General features: G+C 46.8%; 1 protein-coding gene across 2 annotated transcripts in view; it reads left to right on the forward strand.

Moving 5' to 3' along the window:
- SLC6A2 (solute carrier family 6 member 2) overlaps nt 1-21399 on the forward strand; it is a 488933-nt gene that overhangs the window by 192501 nt on the left and 275033 nt on the right. The window contains exon 1 of one of the 2 annotated variants that reach the window (XM_063945286.1): nt 13303-13503. The exons of the other annotated variant lie outside the window; for it this stretch is intronic. Coding sequence (XP_063801356.1) covers nt 13476-13503 — 28 coding nt within the window. The 5' untranslated portion in view covers nt 13303-13475. Of the gene's footprint in view, nt 1-13302; nt 13504-21399 lie in introns of those variants that run through there. 2 annotated transcript variants of the gene reach the window in all.

The raw sequence follows: 21399 nt of genomic DNA on the forward strand, positions 1-21399 counted from the left end.
AAAAATGTGGAAGGTAAAATAGGGAAAGATCAAGATCCACTTCCACCTAGTGCTGAAGCTGCTGCCACTTGTCATGGCCGAGACGATGAAATGCCATCAACGTCGTCTGCCAAGGCCGATGCCCAATGTCATAGTAGAGAGCATGTAAAATCCAAAAAACTAAAATTCAGTAAAATGACCCAAAAATATAAATTAAAAGCGTCTGAGGAGAAGCGTAAACTTGCCAATATGCCATTTACGACACGGAGTGGCAAGGAACGGCTGAGTCCCTGGCCTATGTTCATTGCTAGTGGTTCAGCTTCACATGAGGATGGAAGCACTCATCCTCCCGCTAGAAAACTGAAAAGAGTTAAGATGGCAAAAGCACAGCAAAGAACTGTGCATTCTTCTAAATCACAAATCCCCAAGGAGAGTCCAATTGTGTCGACGGTTGCGATGCCTGACCTTCCCAACACTGGACAGGAAGAGGTGGCTCCTTCCATCATTTGCACGCCCCCTGCAAGTGCTGGAAGGAACACCCACAGTCCAGTTCCTGATAGTAAAATTGAAGATGTCACTGTTGAAGTACACCAGGATGAGGATATGGGTGTTGCTGGCGCTGAGGAGGAAATTGACAAGGAGGAATCTGATGGTGAGGTGGTTTGTTTAAGTCAGGCACCCGGGGAGACACCTGTTGTCCGTGGGATGAATATGGCCATTGACATGTCTGGTAAAATTACAAAAAAAATCACCTCTTCGGTGTGGAATTATTCATCAGAAGTCATTGACAAGTTCAAAAACTTTGGGTGACAGCGGAAGCAGACCACTGACAACTAAATCCCTTCCTCGTGTACCCAAGCTCCTGCAAACCACACCACCAACTCCCTCAGTGTCAATTTCCTCCTTAGACAGGAACGCCAATAGTCCTGCAGGCCATATCACTGGCAAGTCTGACGAGTCCTCTCCTAACTGGAATTCCTCCGATGGATCCTTGAGTGTAACGCCTACTGCTGCTGGCGCTGCTGTTATTGCTGCTGCTGGGAGTCGATCGTCATCCCAGAGGGGAAGTCGGAAGACCACTTGTACTACTTCCAGTAAGCAATTGACTGTCCAACAGTCCTTTGCGAGGAAGATGAAATATCACAGCAGTCATCCTGTTGCAAAGCGGATAACTCAGGCCTTAGAAGCTGTGTTGGTGTTAGACGTGTGTCCGGTATCCACCATTAATTCACAGGGACTTAGAGAATTTCTTGAGGTAGTGTGTCCCTGGTACCAAATCCCATCTAGGTTCCACTTCTCTAGGCAGGCGATACCGAGAATGTACACAGACGTCAGAAAAAGACTCACCAGTGTCCTAAAAAATGCAGTTGTACCCAATGTCCACTTAACCACGGACATTTGGACAAGTGGAGCAGGGCAGACTCAGGACTATATGACTGTGACAGCCCACTGGGTAGATGTATTGCCTCCCGCAGCAAGAACAGCAGCGGCAGCACCGGTAGCAGCATCTAGCAAACGCCAACTCGTTCCTAGGCAGGCTACACTTTGTATCACTGCTCTCCATAAGAGGCACACAGCTGACAACCTCTTACGGAAACGAAGGAACATCATCGCAGAATGGCTTACCCCAATTGGACTCTCCTGGGGATTTGTGACATCGGACAACGCCACCAATATTGTGCGTGCATTACATGTGGGCAAATTCCAGCACGTCCCATGTTTTGCACATACAATTAATTTGGTGGTGCAGAATTTTTTTTTTAAATGACAGGGGCATGCAAGAGATGCTGTCGGTGGCCCAAAGAATTGCGGGCCACTTTCGGCATTCAGCCACCGCGTGCCGAAGACTGGAGCACCAGCAAACATTCTTAACCTGCCCCTCCATCAGCTGAAGCAAGAGGTGGTAATGAGGTGGAATTCAACCATCTATATGCTTCAGAGGATGGAGGAGCAGCAAAAGGCCATTCAAGCCTATACATCTGCCTATGATATAGGCAAAGGAGGGGGGAATGCACCTGACTCAAGTGCAGTGGAGAATGATTTCAACGTTGTGCAAGGTTCTGCAACCCTTTGAACTTGCCACACGTGAAGTCAGTTCAGACACTGCCAGTCAGGTCATTCCCCTCATCAGGCTTTTGCAGAAGCAGCTGGAGAGATTCAAGGAGGGGCTAAGACGGTTCGATTCCACTAGGCATGTGGGACATGTGGATGGAGCCCTTAATTTGCTTAACCAGAATTCACGGGTGGTCAATCTGTTGAAATCAGAGCACTACATTTTTGCCACCGTGCTCGATCCTAGGTTTAAAGACTACATTGTATCTCTCTTTCCGGCAGACACAAGTCTGCAGAGGTTCAAAGACCTGCTGGTGAGAAAATTGTCAAGTCAAACGGAACGTGGCCCGTCAACAGCTCCTCCTTCACATTATCCCGCAACTGGGGCTGCGAGGAAAAGGATAAGAATTCCGAGCCCACCCGCTGGCAGTGATGCAGGGCAGTCAGGAGCGAGTGCTGACATCTGGTCCGGCCCGAAGGACCTGCCAGCGATTACTGACATGTCGTCTACTGTCACTGCATATGATTCTGTCACCATTGAAAGAATGGTGGAGGATTATATGAGTGACCGCATCCAAGTAGGTACGTCAGACAGTCCGTACATATACTGGCAGGAAAAAGAGGCAATTTGGAGGCCCTTGCACAAACTGGCTTTATTTTACCTAAGTTACCCCCCCTCCAGCGTGTACACCGACAGAGTGTTTAGTGCAGCCGGTCATCTTGTCAGCGATTGGCGTACGAGGTTACTTCCAGAAAATGTGGCGAAGATAATGTTCATCAAAATGAATTATAATCAATTCCTCCGTGGAGACATTCACCAGCAATTGCCTCCAGAAACTACAAAGGGACCTGTGATGGTGGATTCCAGTGGGGACGAATTAATACTCTGTGAGGAGGGGGATGTACACCGTGAAAGGGGTGAGGAATCAGAGGATAATGATGAGGTCAACATCTTGCCTCTGTAGAGCCAGTTTGAGCAAGGAGAGATTGATTGCTTCTTTTTTTGGTGGGGGCCCAAACCAACCAGTCATTTCAGCCACAGTCGTGTGGCAGACCCTGTGGCTGAAATTATGGGTTTGTTAAAGTGTGCATGTCCTGTTTATACAACATAAGGGTGGGTGGGAGGGCCCAAGGACATTTCCATCTTGCACCTCTTTTTTATTTATCTTTGCATCATGTGATGTTTGGGGCCAATTTTTATAAGTGCCATCCTGTCTGACACTGCAGTGCCACTCAGAGCCGGCCCTAACCAATATGATGCCCTAGGCAAGATTTTGTCTGATGCCCCTTAGCACCACCGGTATTTCCGCCTCTGACCCTGTACCCCTTTCCCAGCACCATCACACCTCACCCATAGCAGTCCTCATTTTGGTGTTCCTATCCCCTATATTTAAAATAGGAACAGTGTGCACATTCGGCGCGCAGCTCAAAGAGGAATGTGTTTTTGCTTGCAAGGGGCATGGGCACACAATAGTACCCTCAATTCAAATTATGCCACACAGTAGTGCAACTTTATTCCCATTTTATTATGCAATAGTGTCCCTTATTCACGTTACATCACATAGTAGTACCAATTTACAATATATACGTTACTCCACACAGTAATGCCCTTTATTCACATTACATCACACTGAATTGCTCCTTATTCACATTACACCACATCATATTGCTCTTTATTCACATTAGACCACACAGTAGTGCCCTTTCTATACATTATGCCACACATTAGAGTACTTTATACACATAATGCCACACATTAGTAATGGATTTATACACATAATACCACACAGTAATGCCTCCTCACACATATGACACACATTATTAATGTCCTTATAAACATAGTGCACCTTACACATTATGACAACCTTTATTAATGCCCTTATACACATAATGTCCCTTACACATTTGCTGCACATTATTAATGCATTTATACACATGACACGCATAATGCCTCTTATGCCGAACATTACTGCACAATCAACCCACCTGCACACAGCACTAACATGGACGCTAACACTGTGACCTCTGCCTCTGCTTGGATACAGAAGTGTCCTCATACATCTTGCCTCAACGCACCATGCAGCAGGAGATGCCTTGTGTGAGTTAGCTGGCAGCTCTCCTAACGTCGGGCACCTTTTTTTTATGAAAATGCATCATATTTGCATTTCTGTATGGCTAGGATGTGCAAGCATCTTCTGCTGATTAAAATGATATGCAGCATGCCTATATACTGTGTGCGATCTGCATACAAAATGCTACACACAGAATATAGGAATGCTGCATATCATTTTAATCAGCAGAAGCTGCTGGTGCCCCTAGGCATTTGCATAGTTTGCCTATGCCTAGGGCCGGCTCTGGTGCCACTCCTAGATGGGTCAGGTGTTTGTGCCGCCCTCTTTGGTCGCTTAGCTTAGTCATCCAGTGACCTTGGTGCAAATTTTAGGACTAAAAATAATATTGTGAGATGTGAGGTGTTCAGAATAGACTGGAAATGAGTGGAAAGTATGGTTATTGAAGTTAATAATACTATAGGATCAAAATTACCCCCAAATTCTATGATTTAAGCTGTTTTTGAGGGGTTTTTGAAAAAAAAAACACCCGAATCCAAAACACACCCGAATCCGACAAAAAAATTTCAGGGAGGTTTTGCCAAAACGCGTCCGAATCCAAAACACTGTCGCGGAACCGAATCCAAAACCAAAACACAAAACCCGAAAAAATTTTCGGTGCACATCTCTACTTGGAAACTTCCAATTGCCTAATTAGTCATTAGGGGTAGTGCTCAAAAAGTTCTGGACAGTTTTAACTTAAAATAGGTATATGTTTATGTTTTAGACCTGCTCTGCGGCTGCAAGAAAATAGTCACAGAAATTCCTATAGAAATGAATGCGACTGATTTTCTTCCCAGCAATTGAATAAGAAAAACCTTGCAGCTTTGGTAAAAGCCCCAAGATGCGATTTTTTTAAAATTCACTCAGAATTGGATATGCCCCATAAAGTCATGTGGACATATTACTGCAAGAGGTTGCAGACTGGAGTGATGATTCTTTTTTTTTTTATAATAATAATATTTGTGGTTTTTGTTACTCCAATAATCCACCTTGCTAAAATAATAAAAAATTCCATGTGTACAGTAGCTATTGACAAAAAAATATTTTTTGCTTCTTTTTTTACAAAAATGCATCTTAGTCGCAACACAGTTCAACTACGATGCACAAGGAGATTGCTCTGTTTAGTTTGATATATGGCATTTGTACTATATATCTGTGTGCAACTGAGTCTCTGAATCTGTATACAAAGTGCCACAATGTAGCAGCCACAGCTTTTTTCTAGTACAAGTTCTGTTCTGCTATGTATACAGACTCAGGGCCTAATTCACAATGGATTGCAATTGCAAAACTGTTTGTAGCAGCTGTGCAAATACAATCCTTAGCAATGCAAATGCAGGAGGAAAAGGTGCAAAACACCTCCTTCCTGAATTGGGATGACAAGATGGTCCCAATGTTCATCTGCGACAGCAGGCTGAGTAAGCCAGAGCTTGCTCAGGCTTGCCATTGGAGAGTGGCTTGCAAGGCCAAGGAAATTGCATCTCGTGATGCAGTCCCTGGCCTCACCATTCCCAGAAAACAGGGGTGACAAGCCTATGTTTCTGGCAGCGCCAGATGCCCCCGTCCCTCCCTGCGAATGCCTCTGCCTGTCAATTGCAGGGCACAGACCCCCGCCATCGGTGAAATGCAGTAAGGATCGCCTAAGCAACCCTTACTGAATCACCCCGTCAGTAATGCACAGATATACAAGTGTCCTTTATCAAATTAATCAGCACAGTCTCGTTGTGCATCCTAGCTACATACAAAAAAATGACTCTTGACGTTAGCAGAGTTGAAAGGAAACCTGGTGGCTCACTCACACCAGGCATCTTGTGCTAAATGGTGTATTGAGGCTGGATGTTTGAGGAACCATCTGTATAAACTTGGACATATACTGTAGGCTTTAGATTCCCACTTAATCTGTGAAAATTGTGATTTTGTTTTTTGTGTACTGTTTAAATCATTGACGATAACTACTAAAGGGCACATTGTTTGAAAGAAGAGCCTCCCTTCTTTCACAATATTGTACCCATATATGTGTGTGGGCCAGAATGAGGGAGATTGGGCACATTGTGCCCTTCCCTCAGCTATGAGAAACAATTTTTGTGTACTTTTCTTTCTGGTTGTACATGTGATCACCAGTGATGCAAGTAGAAATAATTCCTTAGTGGGCCAAAAAATGGGTGTGGTCACATGCCACAAGCGGTGTGGCCACTGAAAATAGGGGTATGTCAACAAGCACGCCACCCATTTTTTGTCACTCTGATAACATTCTAGGGGTGTGCGCTGGGCCATTTTTCAGGTTTTGTGTTTTGGTTTTGGATCTGTATCGCCTTCATGTTTTGGATCTGTGTTGGTTTTGCCAAAACCGCCCTTGCGGTTTTGCTTTTGGATCTGTATTTTTAAAAATAAAATCATAAAAAAAGCTAAAATATCAGCATTTAGGGGTGTTTTGTTCCTGCAGTATTATTACCCTCAATAACATTAATTTCCGCTCATTTCCAGTCTATTTTGAACACCTCACAGCTCACAATATTGTTTTCATCCAATTTAGGCCAAAAGACTGCACAGAGGTAGCTGGATGACTAAGCTAAGTGACAGAAGTGGGCGGCACAAACACGTGGGCCGTGGCACATCTAGGAGTGGCACTGCAGTGGCAGACAGGGACTGAAATTTGTGGCTGAAATTATTGGTTTGTTTGGACCCCCACAAAACAAGCTAGCAATGGACAGTACACAGACTGGCTTTAGTACTTTAAATAGGAACAATGTCATCATCAGCATTCGTTGCCTCACCCCCATGAGTGTGTACATCCTCTTCTTCACAGACTATTAATTCCTCCCCGCTGGAATCCACCATCACAGGTCCCTCTCTACTTTTTGGAGATAATTGCTGGTAAAGGTCTTCCTCGTGGAATTTGTAAATCATTTTGATGAACATCATCTTTCCACATTTTGGGGAAGTAACCTCCTACGCCGATCGCTGAGAAGGTTCCCAGCTGCGCTAAAAGGGCCTGCAAATTGCCTTTTTTTTCCTGCAAGTATTGAAACGGACTGTCTGACATGCTTATTTGGATGCTATCACTGAAATAATCATCAACCATTCTTTCAATGGTGACAGCATCATATGTAGTGACAGTAGACATGTCAGTAATTGTAGCCAGCTTCAGTCTGGACAGATGTCAAAACTTGTTCCTGACTGATCTGCATCACCACCAGTGGATCCCTTTGGAAAATTTATTTTTTTCCTCACAGCCGCAGTTGCTGGAAAAAAATGAAAGAGGAGATTTTGGGGGTCATTCCAAGTTGATCGTAGCTGTGCTAAATTTAACATAGCTACGATCAGGCACTCAGACATGTGGGGGGACGCCTAGCACAGAGCTAGTCCGCCCCGCATGTCAGTGCCGCCCCCCCTGCGCAGAAGTGCAAAAGCATCGCACAGCGGTGATGCTTTTTAATTTCAGGAGTCCCTCCCGGCCAGCGCAGCTCCTGCGGCTGGCCGGGAGAACCTCTTCGCTGACTGAGTCGCAACGGCTGTGTGTGACGTCACGCAGCCACTGTGGCACGCACCCCCAATGGTCCGGCCAAGCCTGCGTTGGCCGGACCACGCCCCCTAAACGGCGGCTTAACGCCACCGTCCAGCCCCCTCCCGCCCATCGACCACCTCTGCCTGTCAATCAGGAAGAGGCGAACGCTAGGCAACGACGGCCTTCGGCCGTCTGCCATGCGCCGGCGCACTTCGGCGCCAGCGCATGCGCAGTACTGACCCAATCGCACCGCTGCGATAAACTGCAGCGTGCAATCGGGTCAGAATGACCCCCTTTGCCATGTCGCATTCCGCTTAAACTCACAAACAGCTCTTTGAATCTCTGCAGATTTGTGCCTGTTGGAAAGAAAGAAAGACACAACGTATGATTTAAACCTAGAATCAAGTATGGTCACCAAAATATAGTGATCTGATTTTAATAGATTGACAACCCTTGAATCCTAGCAAAGCAAATGAAGTGCTTCATTTACAAGTCCAACATACTTAGTGGAATCGCTCAATTTCAGCTCCTCCTTCACTTTCTTCAGCCACTTTTGCTAAAGCCTGGTGAGGGGAATCACCTGACTCAAGCTATCCGAACTAACTTCCCATGTGAAAACTTTGAAGGGTTTGAGAACCTTGCACAAAACAGAAAGTATTCTCCACTGTGCTTGACTCAGGTGCATTCCCGCTCCTTTCCCTATGTCATAGGTGTATGTGTAGGCTAGAATGTGCTTTTGCTGCTCCTCCATCTGCTCAAGCATATAACGGGTAGAAAACCACCTCATTACTACCTCTTGCAGGGCAAATTCAAGAGTGTTTGCTGATGCTCCTGACTTCAACATGCGGTTGCTTAATGTTGAAAATGTCCCCAAATTTTTTGGGCCACTGACACATCGGCAGTTACAGTGTCACACAAATGATTCAGAAATATATATATCATTACACACTGTGGTTGACATTCACTGACAGCATCGCACAAATGAGTCAGAAATATGTAGAACTATGTTTTTATATCACACACCGGCAGTTACAGTGTCGCACAAATAAGTAAGAAATATATATAATTAAAAACTACAGTTTACCTTTACTGACAGCGTCACACAATATGCGAATGAATAGGAAATAATAAACTGCGGTCTGACCGTCAGTGTCACAATACTTATAAAAATAAAAATAAAATTGTATAGTACACTGGGGTACATCACAAACAAAAAATATTTTTTTTTAATAATTATAATTTTAGGCTTTTTGTTTTTAGCATTTATTATTTTAATTGTACACTGGGACGGAGACCCTGGATGGAAGGACAGATCACCTCTTTTAGATACAGCTAGTGGGTGAGGAAGGGTCAAGGTTGGGTTTTTGAGAATAGGTGAGACATGTTTGAATGGTGAGGGAAAGATGCCGGTAGAGGGTGATAGGATGAAGAGGTGAGCAAAGTGAGAGCAGGCAGTGGGTCAGAGGGAGCAGAGGAGGTGAAAGGGGAGAGAGTCCAGAAGGCAGGTAGAGGGCGCAGGGGATAGGATGAAGAGTGTACTTTTTTGTCTGTGGTTGGGATAAAGGAGCATAAGGTGGGATGGTAGGAGGGAGATGATGGTGGGGGAGAGGGGGGCATGATGGAGAGTGTTAAAAGTATTAAAGAGTTGGCAGGGATTGGAGGACTGAGAAAAGATGAGTAATTTGAAAAGGATTGCTTGGCAAGGGAGAGTGCAAGCTATAGGAAGAGGAAACACACTTGAAATGAAGGAAGTCCGCCAGAGTGCGGGATTTCCTCCAGAGGCACTCGGCAGTGCAAAAGCATTTTTGCATGAATCTGGTAGCTTTGGAGTGCCAGGGTTGGGGTTTAGAACGGCGGAGGGGATCAGAGGAGACGGGAGCAACAGAATCAAGTGCAGAGGTGAGGATGGAGTTATAGAATGAGGCCACCTGGTTGGGGCAGGCCATGGTGGATAGAGGAGAAAATAGAGTATCGAGGGAGGACAGCAGTGTCAAGAGATCCGAGATTGCGTCTGGGTGTGGGGAGGAGCCTCTCTATGAGAGGCTAAAAGAGAGTAGATGGTGGTCAGAGAGGGGGAAAGGAGAGCTGGAGAAGTTAGAACGATCACACTGGTGGGTGAAGACAAGGATAAGAGAGTGGTCAATATGATGACGGGGTAGAGGTCCATTGAGAAAGGCCAAAGGAGGAAGAGAGGGCAAGAAGATTAGTAGATGCTGGTATAGCAATGTCAATACGGATATTAAAGTCACCAAGGATGATAGAAGGGATGTCCGAGGAGAGGAAGTGGGGAAGCCAGGCAGCAAAGTTATTGAGGATTGGGGAGGAGCAGCCTGGGGGGTGGGGTGGGTGGTAGATGACAACCTCCTGGATGTGAATGGAAGAGATGATGCAGATAGAGTGGACCTTAAAAGTGGAGAAAGTGAGGGAGGGTTCGGGTGCGATGACGCGAAAGGTGCAATTTGAAGAGAGTAGGATGCCCACTCCACCACCTTGGCGGTCATCAGGTCTAACAGAGTGGATGAAGAAGCCCCCATATGAGAGGGCAGCAGGGCAGGTGGAGTCAGAGGAGAAGAGCCAGGTTTCAGTGATAGTGAGAAGGTTAAGAGAGTGGGAGATGAAGAGATTGTGGAAAGCGTGTAGCTTGTTGCAGAATGATCTGGTATTCCAGAAAGCACAAGAGAAAGGCAGGGATGGGATAGGGGAAATGTGGATCAGGTTGGCTAGGTTGCGTGTGTGTGTGTGTGTGTGTGTGTGTGTGTGTGTGTGTGTGTGTGTGTGTGTGTGTGTGTGTGTCAGGAGGTGATTGCGAAATGGGGCTAGAGGGTGAAAGCCAGCAGAGTGGATTGGTATGGGATCGAATCTAGGAGCCATGGGTCCAGTGCAGTACGTTAGCGGTGATCAGAGGAATATTATATAAAAGGGGTTGATGAAAATAGTGACCAGAAAATAAACCAAATATTGAAAGTGGCTGTACTAAATGCAGAGGTACTGCAGAATGGACATTTTAGGGAATTAAAGGCAAATTAAAGTAATTACAGAGTAGATAATGTTATTTAGAAGGACAGAAGCAATGGTTGAGAGCATTAAGTCTTTGAGATTTCCAGACCGGGAGTCCTTTAAGGGGTATCCAGGTAGTGCATTCAGCAGGCATTTAGAGGTAGTGAATTGGTTAACTAACTGTTGTACAGTATGTTGATAGCAGTCCTTTTGGAGCAGGAGTAGAAGTTAGTGCATTGTCCTATTTTTCTCCCGTTTATCTCTGGTGTATCTCCAATATTAATATTTCATTACACCAACACTTCACATCTACACAGCTTCACAGTCGGCCACATACTGATTAAGTAGAGAAACAGACTTGTGTAGAGGCCTAATTGAAACCCCACCCTCGGGAGTCTACACCCAAAGCAAAAGGTATACAACAAAGGGGGTAATTCCAAGTTGATCGCAGCAGGATTGTTTTTAGCAGTTGGGCAAAACCATGTGCACTGCAGGGGAGGCAGATATAACATGTGCAGAGAGAGTTAGAATTGGGTGTGGTGTGTGCAATCTGCAATCTAATTTGCAGTGTAAAAATAAAGCAGCCAGTATTTACCCTGCACAGAAATAAAATAACCCACCCAAATCTAACTCTCTCTGCACATGTTATATATGCCTCCCCTGCAGTGCACATGGTTTTGCCCAACTGCTAAAAAAATCCTGCTGCGATCAACTTGGAATTACCCCCAAAGTGTGAACATACTGTAGACAGTCCAAAACCCCCCCAGTAATACACAATGGGGTAAATTTACTAAGATAGGAGTTCTATTTAAGATGGGATGTTGGCCATAGGAACCAATCAGATTCTACTTTATCTAGCACCTTTTAGCAGATAATACCTGGAATCTGATTGGTTGCTATGGGCAACATCTCATCTTAAATAGTACTCCCATCTTAGTAAATTTACCCCAATGAGTGTTTGTCCCTGAGTCTGGGAATGGGGGTGGGGGGGGGTAGGATGGATAGTGTATGTCCCTGGATTGGGGGAGTACATTGTCTAAGGGGATGGGTGGTACAGTGAGAAGTGTAAATCCCTGGGGCTAGGTGGTAGTTTAGGTCTAAGGAGCCCGGTGGTAGTGTAAGTTTATGGGCCAGGGGTAGGATGGGTTATGTATGTCCCTGGGGCCAAGGGATAGGGTGGTTAGTGTATGTCCCTGGGGCCAGGGGTAGGGTTATGATTGCCAGTTGCTGCTGCTAGTTGTAGTGACATTGATGATCAGTCACTTGCTGCTGCTGCCCTGCTGGGAAGGAGAGACGCCAAGGTTGTGTAATAGCCTGTAAATGCAGCAATTTACCTTTTACTCTATTCGGATCAGATGGACGAGTTGATAGTCTCAATCCCGTGAAGTCAAAGTACTTTTATTAGAATATTCAGTTTATTGAGTGAAGTAGTTCTTGTCCCACTGTAGTTTCTCTCACCCGGAAAGTTAATCACAACTGGTCACATAACAAAACAGACATTTTGACATTTAAGCCATAGAGAACCAGTACAACAAGCAAGTGGTGGTTTTATTTTACCGGAACTGGATGAACGTGGTGGACACTCAATCAGTGTTGCATTTCCTTCTATAAAATTACTCACATGTAAATACTTACTGTATTTCACTTACTCAGCAGGTCAAGTCCTTAACTAATCTACTTAAAGAACGGCATGCTAAAACTTAACAGTAGTGAGTACATCTTACCATAAAGATACTCGGTTGTAAAGACAGCAACTTACTCTAGCAAACCCTGGTTCCCTTCAGTAAAGTTATGTAGTTAAACCGGCTCTAGTTAATAAGAGAAGGGACAAAGACTCCCTTAAAGCACGTGCATGGCTAGTAGTATTTTAATGAGAGCTCTCACGTTGTACGTTGCCCGGGATAAGTAGAAATAGGTGCTACTTTTGTCTGAATGAGCTCGTTGGAGGATACAGTCTGTCCTAGAGGTTCATACTCTTTCTGCGAAATCCCTGACAGCTTTTCCAGGTCCCTAGACTACTGTCTCCTTAACACGCCAATTCTTAACACTTGCAACTTGCAAGTGATAATTTGTATTCTTCCTTAGCAGCTACTTCCTCATCCTGTCATTATGTAACACTGCAATAGGTGTATCGGAGTTGTTCTCCAAGGTAGTTTTAATATAGTTACAGTGTAACTTAACTGCCAGCCTTTCCACCAGGGGTTATCTATACGGGGTGGTATGAATAACTTTATGTCCTCTCTGTCCCTATGACTGGTCAGAGCAGATGTCTCTATGTGGGGCAATATTACTCAGGTGTGTCTCTAGGCTAGCATTATTGGCATGTAACAGGTACACTGGTGTCAGACTATTTGTACCAACCTCCTCTTTGATGCTAGTGGCGTAGCTACTCTCCTGGTGTGCCTGGTGTTGTCTTTAATGCTGCCTACGCAGATGTGGGAACTGTAGAGGACACTGTCCCCCTCAGTGCATATACACCGGGCAGTCCCGCCTCCCTGCTGGCTTTACTTGTTGGGACCTCGCCCCAGCACGCCTCTGGGCTTGGCCACTGCTATGGAGCCGGCCCCGTTCTCTGTACCTGCTCCTTCGGGTCAATCACGGAGTCGCTTGTCAAGGAGAGAATATTAGGAGGGAGTGGCCATATCTCCGGTCCCACCTCTTTTCAGTGAGTCTGCTCCGTCTCACTACGACTATCAGCGGGGATCTGCCTCACCGTCACCGCCCGTCTCTCCACAAGCTGGCGTCTATTCAGAGAGTCCAGTGCCGGGGGTCGCGTTTTGCCGCTGTCAGGGACCATCCAGGAAGCTGCCCGTCACTCACTAGCTTAGCCGGTCATGAAACAGACGCTTCTCTCCGCTGCCGGTGAGTGTCTCCCGGGATCGCGATGCTGGGGGGCCGGATCAGCCGCTCGGCGCCTTCTTCCTCTGCGTAGCTCTGTCCTCTCCGTCCTCTCCTCAGCCGTTGCCGCTCTCCAACGGTCTCCCCGCTGCCTCTCCTCGCGGCTCCTCTTGTCGCTCACCACACGCGCTTACTGTCCCTCGTGCAGGCTCGCGGGTCCGTCTCTGGGGGGGGGGGAGGGGGGGTTCTGTATTTTGGAAACCTGTGCGACTTGCACATAAGTTTCTTTAAGTAGTCACCTATTCACAGACATATATATATATATATATATATATATATATATCTATATATCATAACCTCAGGGTATTACAGTTGTACTGGGTCAGCTGAGAAATGAAGGCAGTAAAGATGGCCACAGCCTGCACATGTGCGGTAACACATCCAGTCAGATGTCGCACTTTGGGGGTGATTCAGATTTGATCACTGCTGTGCATTTTTGCACAGCAATGCAATGCGCACGCCAGACAACAACAACGGGCATGGCTGGTCAGTGACGAGATTCACACGGGCATTTGCAAGGTGATTGACAGGAGGAGGCAGATTGTGGGTGGCAACTGAGCGTTTACAGGGAGTGTCCGAAAAAACGCAGGTGTTAACAAGCACTTTCAGGGAGGGTGTCTGACGTCAGCTCTGGCCCCAATCCACCTGTTCTCATCGCACTGGAGGAGAAAGTCCTGGGCTGCGCTCAGACTGCACACACTGGATTTTCACAGCTCGGCATACACATACGATCACACACTTGCACGGTGAATATACACTCACCCTGGAGGTGGCGACTATCTGATCGCAGGATAGCAAAATTAGCAGCCCAACGATCAGATCTGAATTACCCCCATTGTCTGGTGATCATAGGTGATCACCATACAAAAAATACTAAAAGGACCCATCATTTGAAAGAGTGGATTCCCCTATTTCTGAAATGGGTGCACCTGAATCCAGGTTGTGGAAGATCTTTCCCCATCCTTAGACTCCATAATTTTTTCCATGTGATGCCCGTAAAGAGAGAGAGAGAGTGTCCTAAGAATAGAACAGGCAGCAAAGTGCCATTTTAGGCACCATGCAATCAGTGATGGATTTTACGTATCCCCTTTATCCCGTGTATGAAAAACATACTGTACAGTATGTTTCCCTTCCTTTCCCTTGGGGGGTAATTCGGATAGGATCGCTGCTGTGCATTTTCGCACAGCAGACGATCAGATCCTAACTGCGCATGCACAGCAATGCGCACGCGTGTCGGACAACAGCAACAGGCATCGGCGGCCAGCGACGGGATGGTGCAAAAAGGCCGATCGCACAGGCGTTTTCAAGGTAATTGACAGAAGGAGGCCATTTGTGGGTGGCAACTGAGCGTTTACAAGGAGTTTCCGGAAAAAGGCAGGCGTTCCCAAGCATTTTCAGGGAGGGTGTCTGATGTCACCTCCAGCTCCAATCAGCCTGTTCTTATCGCACAGGAGGAGTGAGTCCTGGGCTGTGCACAGACTGTTCACACTGGGGGGGTAATTCCATGTTGATCACAGCAGGAAATTTTTTAGTAGTTGGGCAAAACCATGTGCACTGCAGGGGGGGGGGGGGGGGGGCAGATATAACATTTGCAGAGAGAGTTAGATTTGGGTGGGTTATTTTGTTTCTGTGCAGGGTAAATACTGGCTGCTTTATTTTTACACTGCAATTTAGATTGCAGATTGAACTCACCACACCCAAATCTATCTCTCTCTGCACATGTTATATCTGCCCCACCTGCAGTGCACATGGTTTTGCCCAACTGCTAACAAAGTTCCTGCTGCAATCAACTCAGAATTACCCCCTGGGTTTTAGCAGCTCACATACACATGCGATCGTACACTTGCACGGCGAAAATACACTCCCCCTATAGGCGGCGACTATCTAATCGCAGGTCAGCAAAAAACACAGCCCAGCGATCAGATCTGAATTACTCCCCATTGTCTGGTGATCATAGGTGATCACCATACAAAAAATACTAAAAGGACCCATCATTTCAAAGAGTGGATTCCCCTATTTTTGAAATGGGGTGCACCTGAATCCAGGTTGTGGAAGATCTTTCCCCATCCCTGTACTCAATATTTTTTTCCATGTGATGCCCGTAGAAGAGAGAGAGAGATAGAGAGAGAGAGAGAGTGTCCTAAGAATAGAACAGGCGGCTGTACAGGCAGCAGAGTGACTTTTAGGCTCCATGCAAGCAGTGATGGATTTTACATATTGGCTGAGAACAGCAGCCCCCTCCCCAGTAAACTGCACTGCACTTGTAACACTGTGACTGGCAGTGACTTCCTTTTGGAAGTCTTACCCACCTGCCAGTCACCCGCAAAACAGGCAGTCTCATTGACCTGGTGATAGAAAGGACGCATTGTATGGGACCGGCCAGCTCCTCCTCCTCTAGAGCCAGGGCAGTCCTCTTCCGATGCTTAAATTAACTCCACAAAGAGGCTATATGGTCGGAGTCCAGACGGAAGAAAGACCTCTCCTTTAAAGACTCTTTGATCTTGATTTTTCAAAACTATTCTCTGGAATTTAGTAGGGTTCGGAAAGTCTACTCCCTGGCTTGCCAGGGATGGCTGAAGTTTGTCCTTCTGTACCCAGCACATCTGATGATCTTTGACGGCAATAAATTGAAAGAGTTTGGGACTCCTGCTGATGCCTTTCTGACAGAAGAAGCCCCACCTGATGCTGTCGCTGACTGAGCTGCCTTCTGTGTGGTATCTTTATATCCTTTACAGACCTGTTTGCCCCGTTTTTCATATTTTTCACACATTCTCTGGACTGATTTGAGGACATAAAGCCTCTCTACTGCACACTCTATACATGGAGATTCTTTTTTAGGTGACGTATGATTGTTATACATCCCCTGGTTCCTCTATTTTTTTCTTTCTACCCCATTTACTGTATACTTGCTCGTGTTGCTTGCATATGTGTTTAAATATGTGCATTTCACTATTTGATATTTGCCATGCTGATGCAATTGCATTCTATTTCAGGGCTTACATTTTTTTATATTTTTATTCCTTTTAGCGGTAGTTCTGGCTAGGAGTAATTCTCCTAAACGCTCCATTGTATTGTGTTTGTCATGAATACTGCAAAGTCTTTATTCAAAACACCGTTGAGATGTACCCTTGGGGATCTCTCTTATTTTACATGTTTCCTATGTTCTGTCTTGTTTGTTTTTTGTTTGTGTGGCCCCCCCCAGGCTGTTTCTGGCCAATTTGGCTCCCAGTGCAAGATTTAAAAATGCCCCCCCCCCCCCCCATTGACATAACAAAAAATGTGCCCCCCCATTCCCATAGATCTAAAAAGTAAAAGGTATGCTCCCGGCAAAGGGGCGTGACCTCGATAAAATGGGCGTGATCTCAGTAAAATGGGTGTGGCCTCATCTGAAAAGACTACCCTACACTCCAGTTTTTGACCTTGCACCGACAGATCACGGCGAGCACAGGAAAAAAATGAAAAAATAAATATTATGCCATACACCGCAATGCCCTTGATACATTAAATCACCATTTTACACATTATGACAGGCAAGAGTCCCCATTTTACACATTACGACAGGCAAGTGTCCTCATTTTACACATTACAGCAGGCAAGAGTCCCCATTTTACACATTATGGCAGACAAGTGTCCCCCTTTTACACATTATGGCAGGCAAGTGTCCCCATTTTCCACAATACGGCAGGCAAGTGTCCCCATTTTCCACAATACGACAGGCAAGTGTCCCCATTTTACACATTATGGCAGACAAGTGTCTCCCTTTTCCACAATACGACAGCCAAGTGTCCCCATTTTCCACAATACAGCAGGCAAGTGTCCCCATTTGACACATTACGGCAGGCAAGTGTCCCCATTTTACACAATACGGCAGGCAAGTGTCCCCATTTTACACATTACGGCAGGCAAGTGTCCCCATTTTCCACAATTCGGCAGGCAAGTGTCCCCATTTTCTACAATACGGCAGGCAAGTGTCTCCATTTTCCACAATACGGCAGGCAAGTGTCCCCATTTTCCACATTACGGCAGGCAAGTGTCCCCATTTTATACATTACGGCAGGCAAGAGTCCCCAATTTACACAATACGGCAGGCAAGAGTCCCCATTTTACACAATACGGCAGGCAAGAGTCCCCATTTTACACAATACGGAAAGCAAGTGTCCCCATTTTACACATTACGGCAGGCAAGAGTCCCCATTTTACACATGATGGCAGGCAAGTGTCCCCATTTTCCACAATACGGCAGGCAAGTGTCCCCATTTTCCACATTACGGCAGGCAAGTGTCCCCATTTTATACATTACGGCAGGCAAGAGTCCCCAATTTACACAATACGGCAGGCAAGTGTCCCCATTTTACACAATACGGCAGGCAAGAGTCCCCAGTTTACACAATATGGCAGGCAAGTGTCCCCATTTTACACATTACGGCAGGCAAGAGTCCCCATTTTACACATGATGGCAGGCAAGTATCCCCATTTTCCACAATACGGCAGGCAAGTGTCCCCATTTTCCACAATACGGCAGGCAAGTGTCTCCATTTTCCACAATACGGCAGGCAAGTGTCCCCATTTTCCACATTACGGCAGGCAAGAGTCCCCAGTTTACACAATATGGCAGGCAAGTGTCCCCATTTTACACATTACGGCAGGCAAGAGTCCCCATTTTACACATGATGGCAGGCAAGTGTCCCCATTTTCCACAATACGGCAGGCAAGTGTCCCCATTTTCCACAATACGGCAGGCAAGTGTCCCCATTTTCCACAATACGGCAGGCAAGTGTCTCCATTTTCCACAATACGGCAGGCAAGTGTCCCCATTTTCCACATTACGGCAGGCAAGAGTCCCCATTTTACACAATACGGCAGGCAAGAGTCCCCATTTTACACAATACGGCAGGCAAGAGTCCCCATTTTACACATTACGGCAGGCAAGAGACCCCATTTTACACAATAAGGCAGGCAAGTGTCCCCAATTTACACAATACGGCAGGCAAGAGTCCCCAGTTTACACAATATGGCAGGCAAGTGTCCCCATTTTACACATTACGGCAGGCAAGTGTCCCCATTTTCCACAATACGGCAGGCAAGTGTCTCCATTTTCCACAATACGGCAGGCAAGTGTCTCCATTTTCCACAATACGGCAGGCAAGTGTCCCCATTTTCCACATTACGGCAGGCAAGTGTCCCCATTTTACACATGATGGAAGGCAAGAGCCCCCATTTTACACATGATGGCAGGCAAGAGTCCCCATTTTGCACATGATGGAAGGCAAGTGTCCCCATTTTACACATTCCGGCAGGTGGCGGGGGGGGGGGGAGGAGAGAGAGTGAGACTCTGACTTACGTTTGAAGCGGTTCTTCCCGCTCTTCGGCCGCCTCTCCCTCGTCTTCGTGGCGCCGGCCCTTGCTGCAGCTTGGCTCCCCCTCCTCCTGAGTACCCCTTGCGTTGTGACATCATGACGCACCCGCGTCATTCTGCAAAACTCCGCCCCCCCGAGCTGAGTACTCGGGAGGATTCAAAGAGCACAAGAAGTGCCGTGGCAGGTGCCCCGTGCGGTTGCACAGCTCGCGCGCCGCAAGAAACGGCCCTGCCCCCTCCCTTTCCCCCTCTTGTGTCTTCTTCCTTTGTTCCTTACTGTTATTGTATTATTGACTTGTTTGTTGATGTTTTCTTGGGTTGCACTGTGGCCCAAGCCTTTATATTCTATGCTTACAATACTACATGGCCACTCTTAGCAGAGGCAGAACTACCGCCAGTGCAACCAGTGCATTGCACTGGGGCCCGCCACTGTCCAGAGGCCCAAAGCATGTAATGAGTCAAACTGACTCATTACATGCCGCTGTGTGCTGCTGGCAACCGCTGCCCGCAACACACAGCCGCCCAGAGAGGAGAGGAGCGCAGCGGACACGGGGGGAAGGAGAAGGAGGGAGGTGGAGGAGGGAGCCGCAGCAGCGCTGTTCCTATGGTTGAGGCGCTGCTGCTGCTGTCCCTCTGCTTCACTATAGGCTGTCTTCCGCCTCTGTGAAGCGCATCCCAGCATTCACAGCGGCGGAGGACAGCCTATGGTGAAGGACTGGGACAGCAGCAGCAGCGCCTCCACCAATAACACAGCGCTGCTGCGGCTCCCTCCTCCACCTCCCTCCTCCTTCTCTCCTGCCCGGGAATCATGATCTTTGCTAGAAGCTGCACCGAGGAGCCCGAGCCAGCGGAGACAGTAAGTATAATTCTCTTTCTTTCTTTCTTTCTTTCTTTCTTTCTTTCTTTCTTACTTTCCTGCCTGCCGTTATGTATAAAAAGGGGGAATCTGCCTGCCGTAATGTGTAAAAAGGGGGAATCTGCCTGCCTTAATGTTTAAAAAGGGGACGCTGTCTGCTGTAATGTGTAACAAGGGCACGCTGTCTGCCATTATGTGTAAAAAGGGCACGCTGTCTTCCGTAATGTGTAACAAGGGCACGCTGTCTGCCGTAATGTGTAACAAGGGGACGCTGTCTGCCATAATGTGTAACAAGGGGACGCTGTCTGCCGTAAGGTGTAAAAAGGGCACGCTGTCTGCCGTAATGTGTAAAAAGGGCACGCTGTCTGCCGTAATGTGTAAAAAGGGGAAGCTGTCTGCCATAATATGTAACAAGGGCACACTGTCTGCCGTAATATGTAAAAAGAGGACGCTGTCTGCCGTAATGTGTAACAAGGGCACGCTGTCTGCCGTAATGTATAAAAAGAGGACGCTCTCTGCCGCCATGTGTAAAAAGGGGACGCTGTCTGCCATAATGTGTAAAAAGGGGAATCTGTCCGCCGTAAGGTGTAAAAGGGTCTCTACCTGGTGTAGTGGTGCTACTGTGCGGCGTAATTTGAATAATGGAGACTACTGTGCACGTTTTATGAATTGGTATTATTTTGTGGCCACACCCCTTCCCCACGAAGCCATGCCCCTGTGTATTTTTGCACGCGCCTACGGCGTGCACTGCCCATGTTTTGCGTGCAGGGGTGGGGCTCCGATGCCATTTCTTGCACACAGCGCTAAAATGTCTAGTTACGGCACTGTTGCTAGGTATCCATTTCTCTGGCCCTGAGCAGGTCCCCCTCATCAGATCCTCTCCAGGGGTGAGGGGGTGGACTTGGATGGGATGGGGGGGGGGGGGGGCAAAGCATTTTGTCGCACCTGGGCCCACCGCTCGCTAGTTCCACCACTGACTCTTACAGTTGCATCCTGGAATGTGGGTGGCATACACTCCCCCATTAAGAGGAAGAAGATTCTGATGAACTTGAATGGACTCAAGTTAGATTTGATATTTTTGCAGGAAACCCACCTCCTTTCTCCTAAAGCTCAGAATTTGGGTACACTGGGATGGCGTGTTCCATCAGATGCCCCTTTTAATTCAAAGGCACAGTAATTAGTGATCCTGGCCAGGAGCAGACTTCACCTGCCTTTCAGTAGTGCATAATACCCTTTTGAGGATAGACTTCCTATTATCTGATACCCTGATACCCAATGCTGTCCAATAAATGATAGAAATTATGTTATTGTCGGATCATTCATTGATCTGGGCTGAATTTTCTACTACCCTCGATGTAGGTACATTTAAACATTTCCCTGCTAGTTTTGCCACATCTATATCTTTCTGCAAAAAGCTGGGTGTCTGTTGGGAGGAATTTAAAGTCAGAGGATCCTTTAATATTTTGGCCGACCTCCAAGGCTGTACTGCGAGGGTGTATAATCAACTATATCGCATACCGGAAGAAACCTTTTTCTGCTAATTTTAAGCAATCGCAGGGTTGGCTGACAGAGGCCTACCAGACATTTTACGCAGCACCCCTCTCCCCACTCAAAACAACGATATCTTCTGGCTACGTCCCAATTTGAT

Source organism: Pseudophryne corroboree, chromosome 11, assembly GCF_028390025.1.
Source record: "Pseudophryne corroboree isolate aPseCor3 chromosome 11, aPseCor3.hap2, whole genome shotgun sequence".
NCBI classification, from domain to species: Eukaryota; Metazoa; Chordata; class Amphibia; order Anura; family Myobatrachidae; genus Pseudophryne; species Pseudophryne corroboree.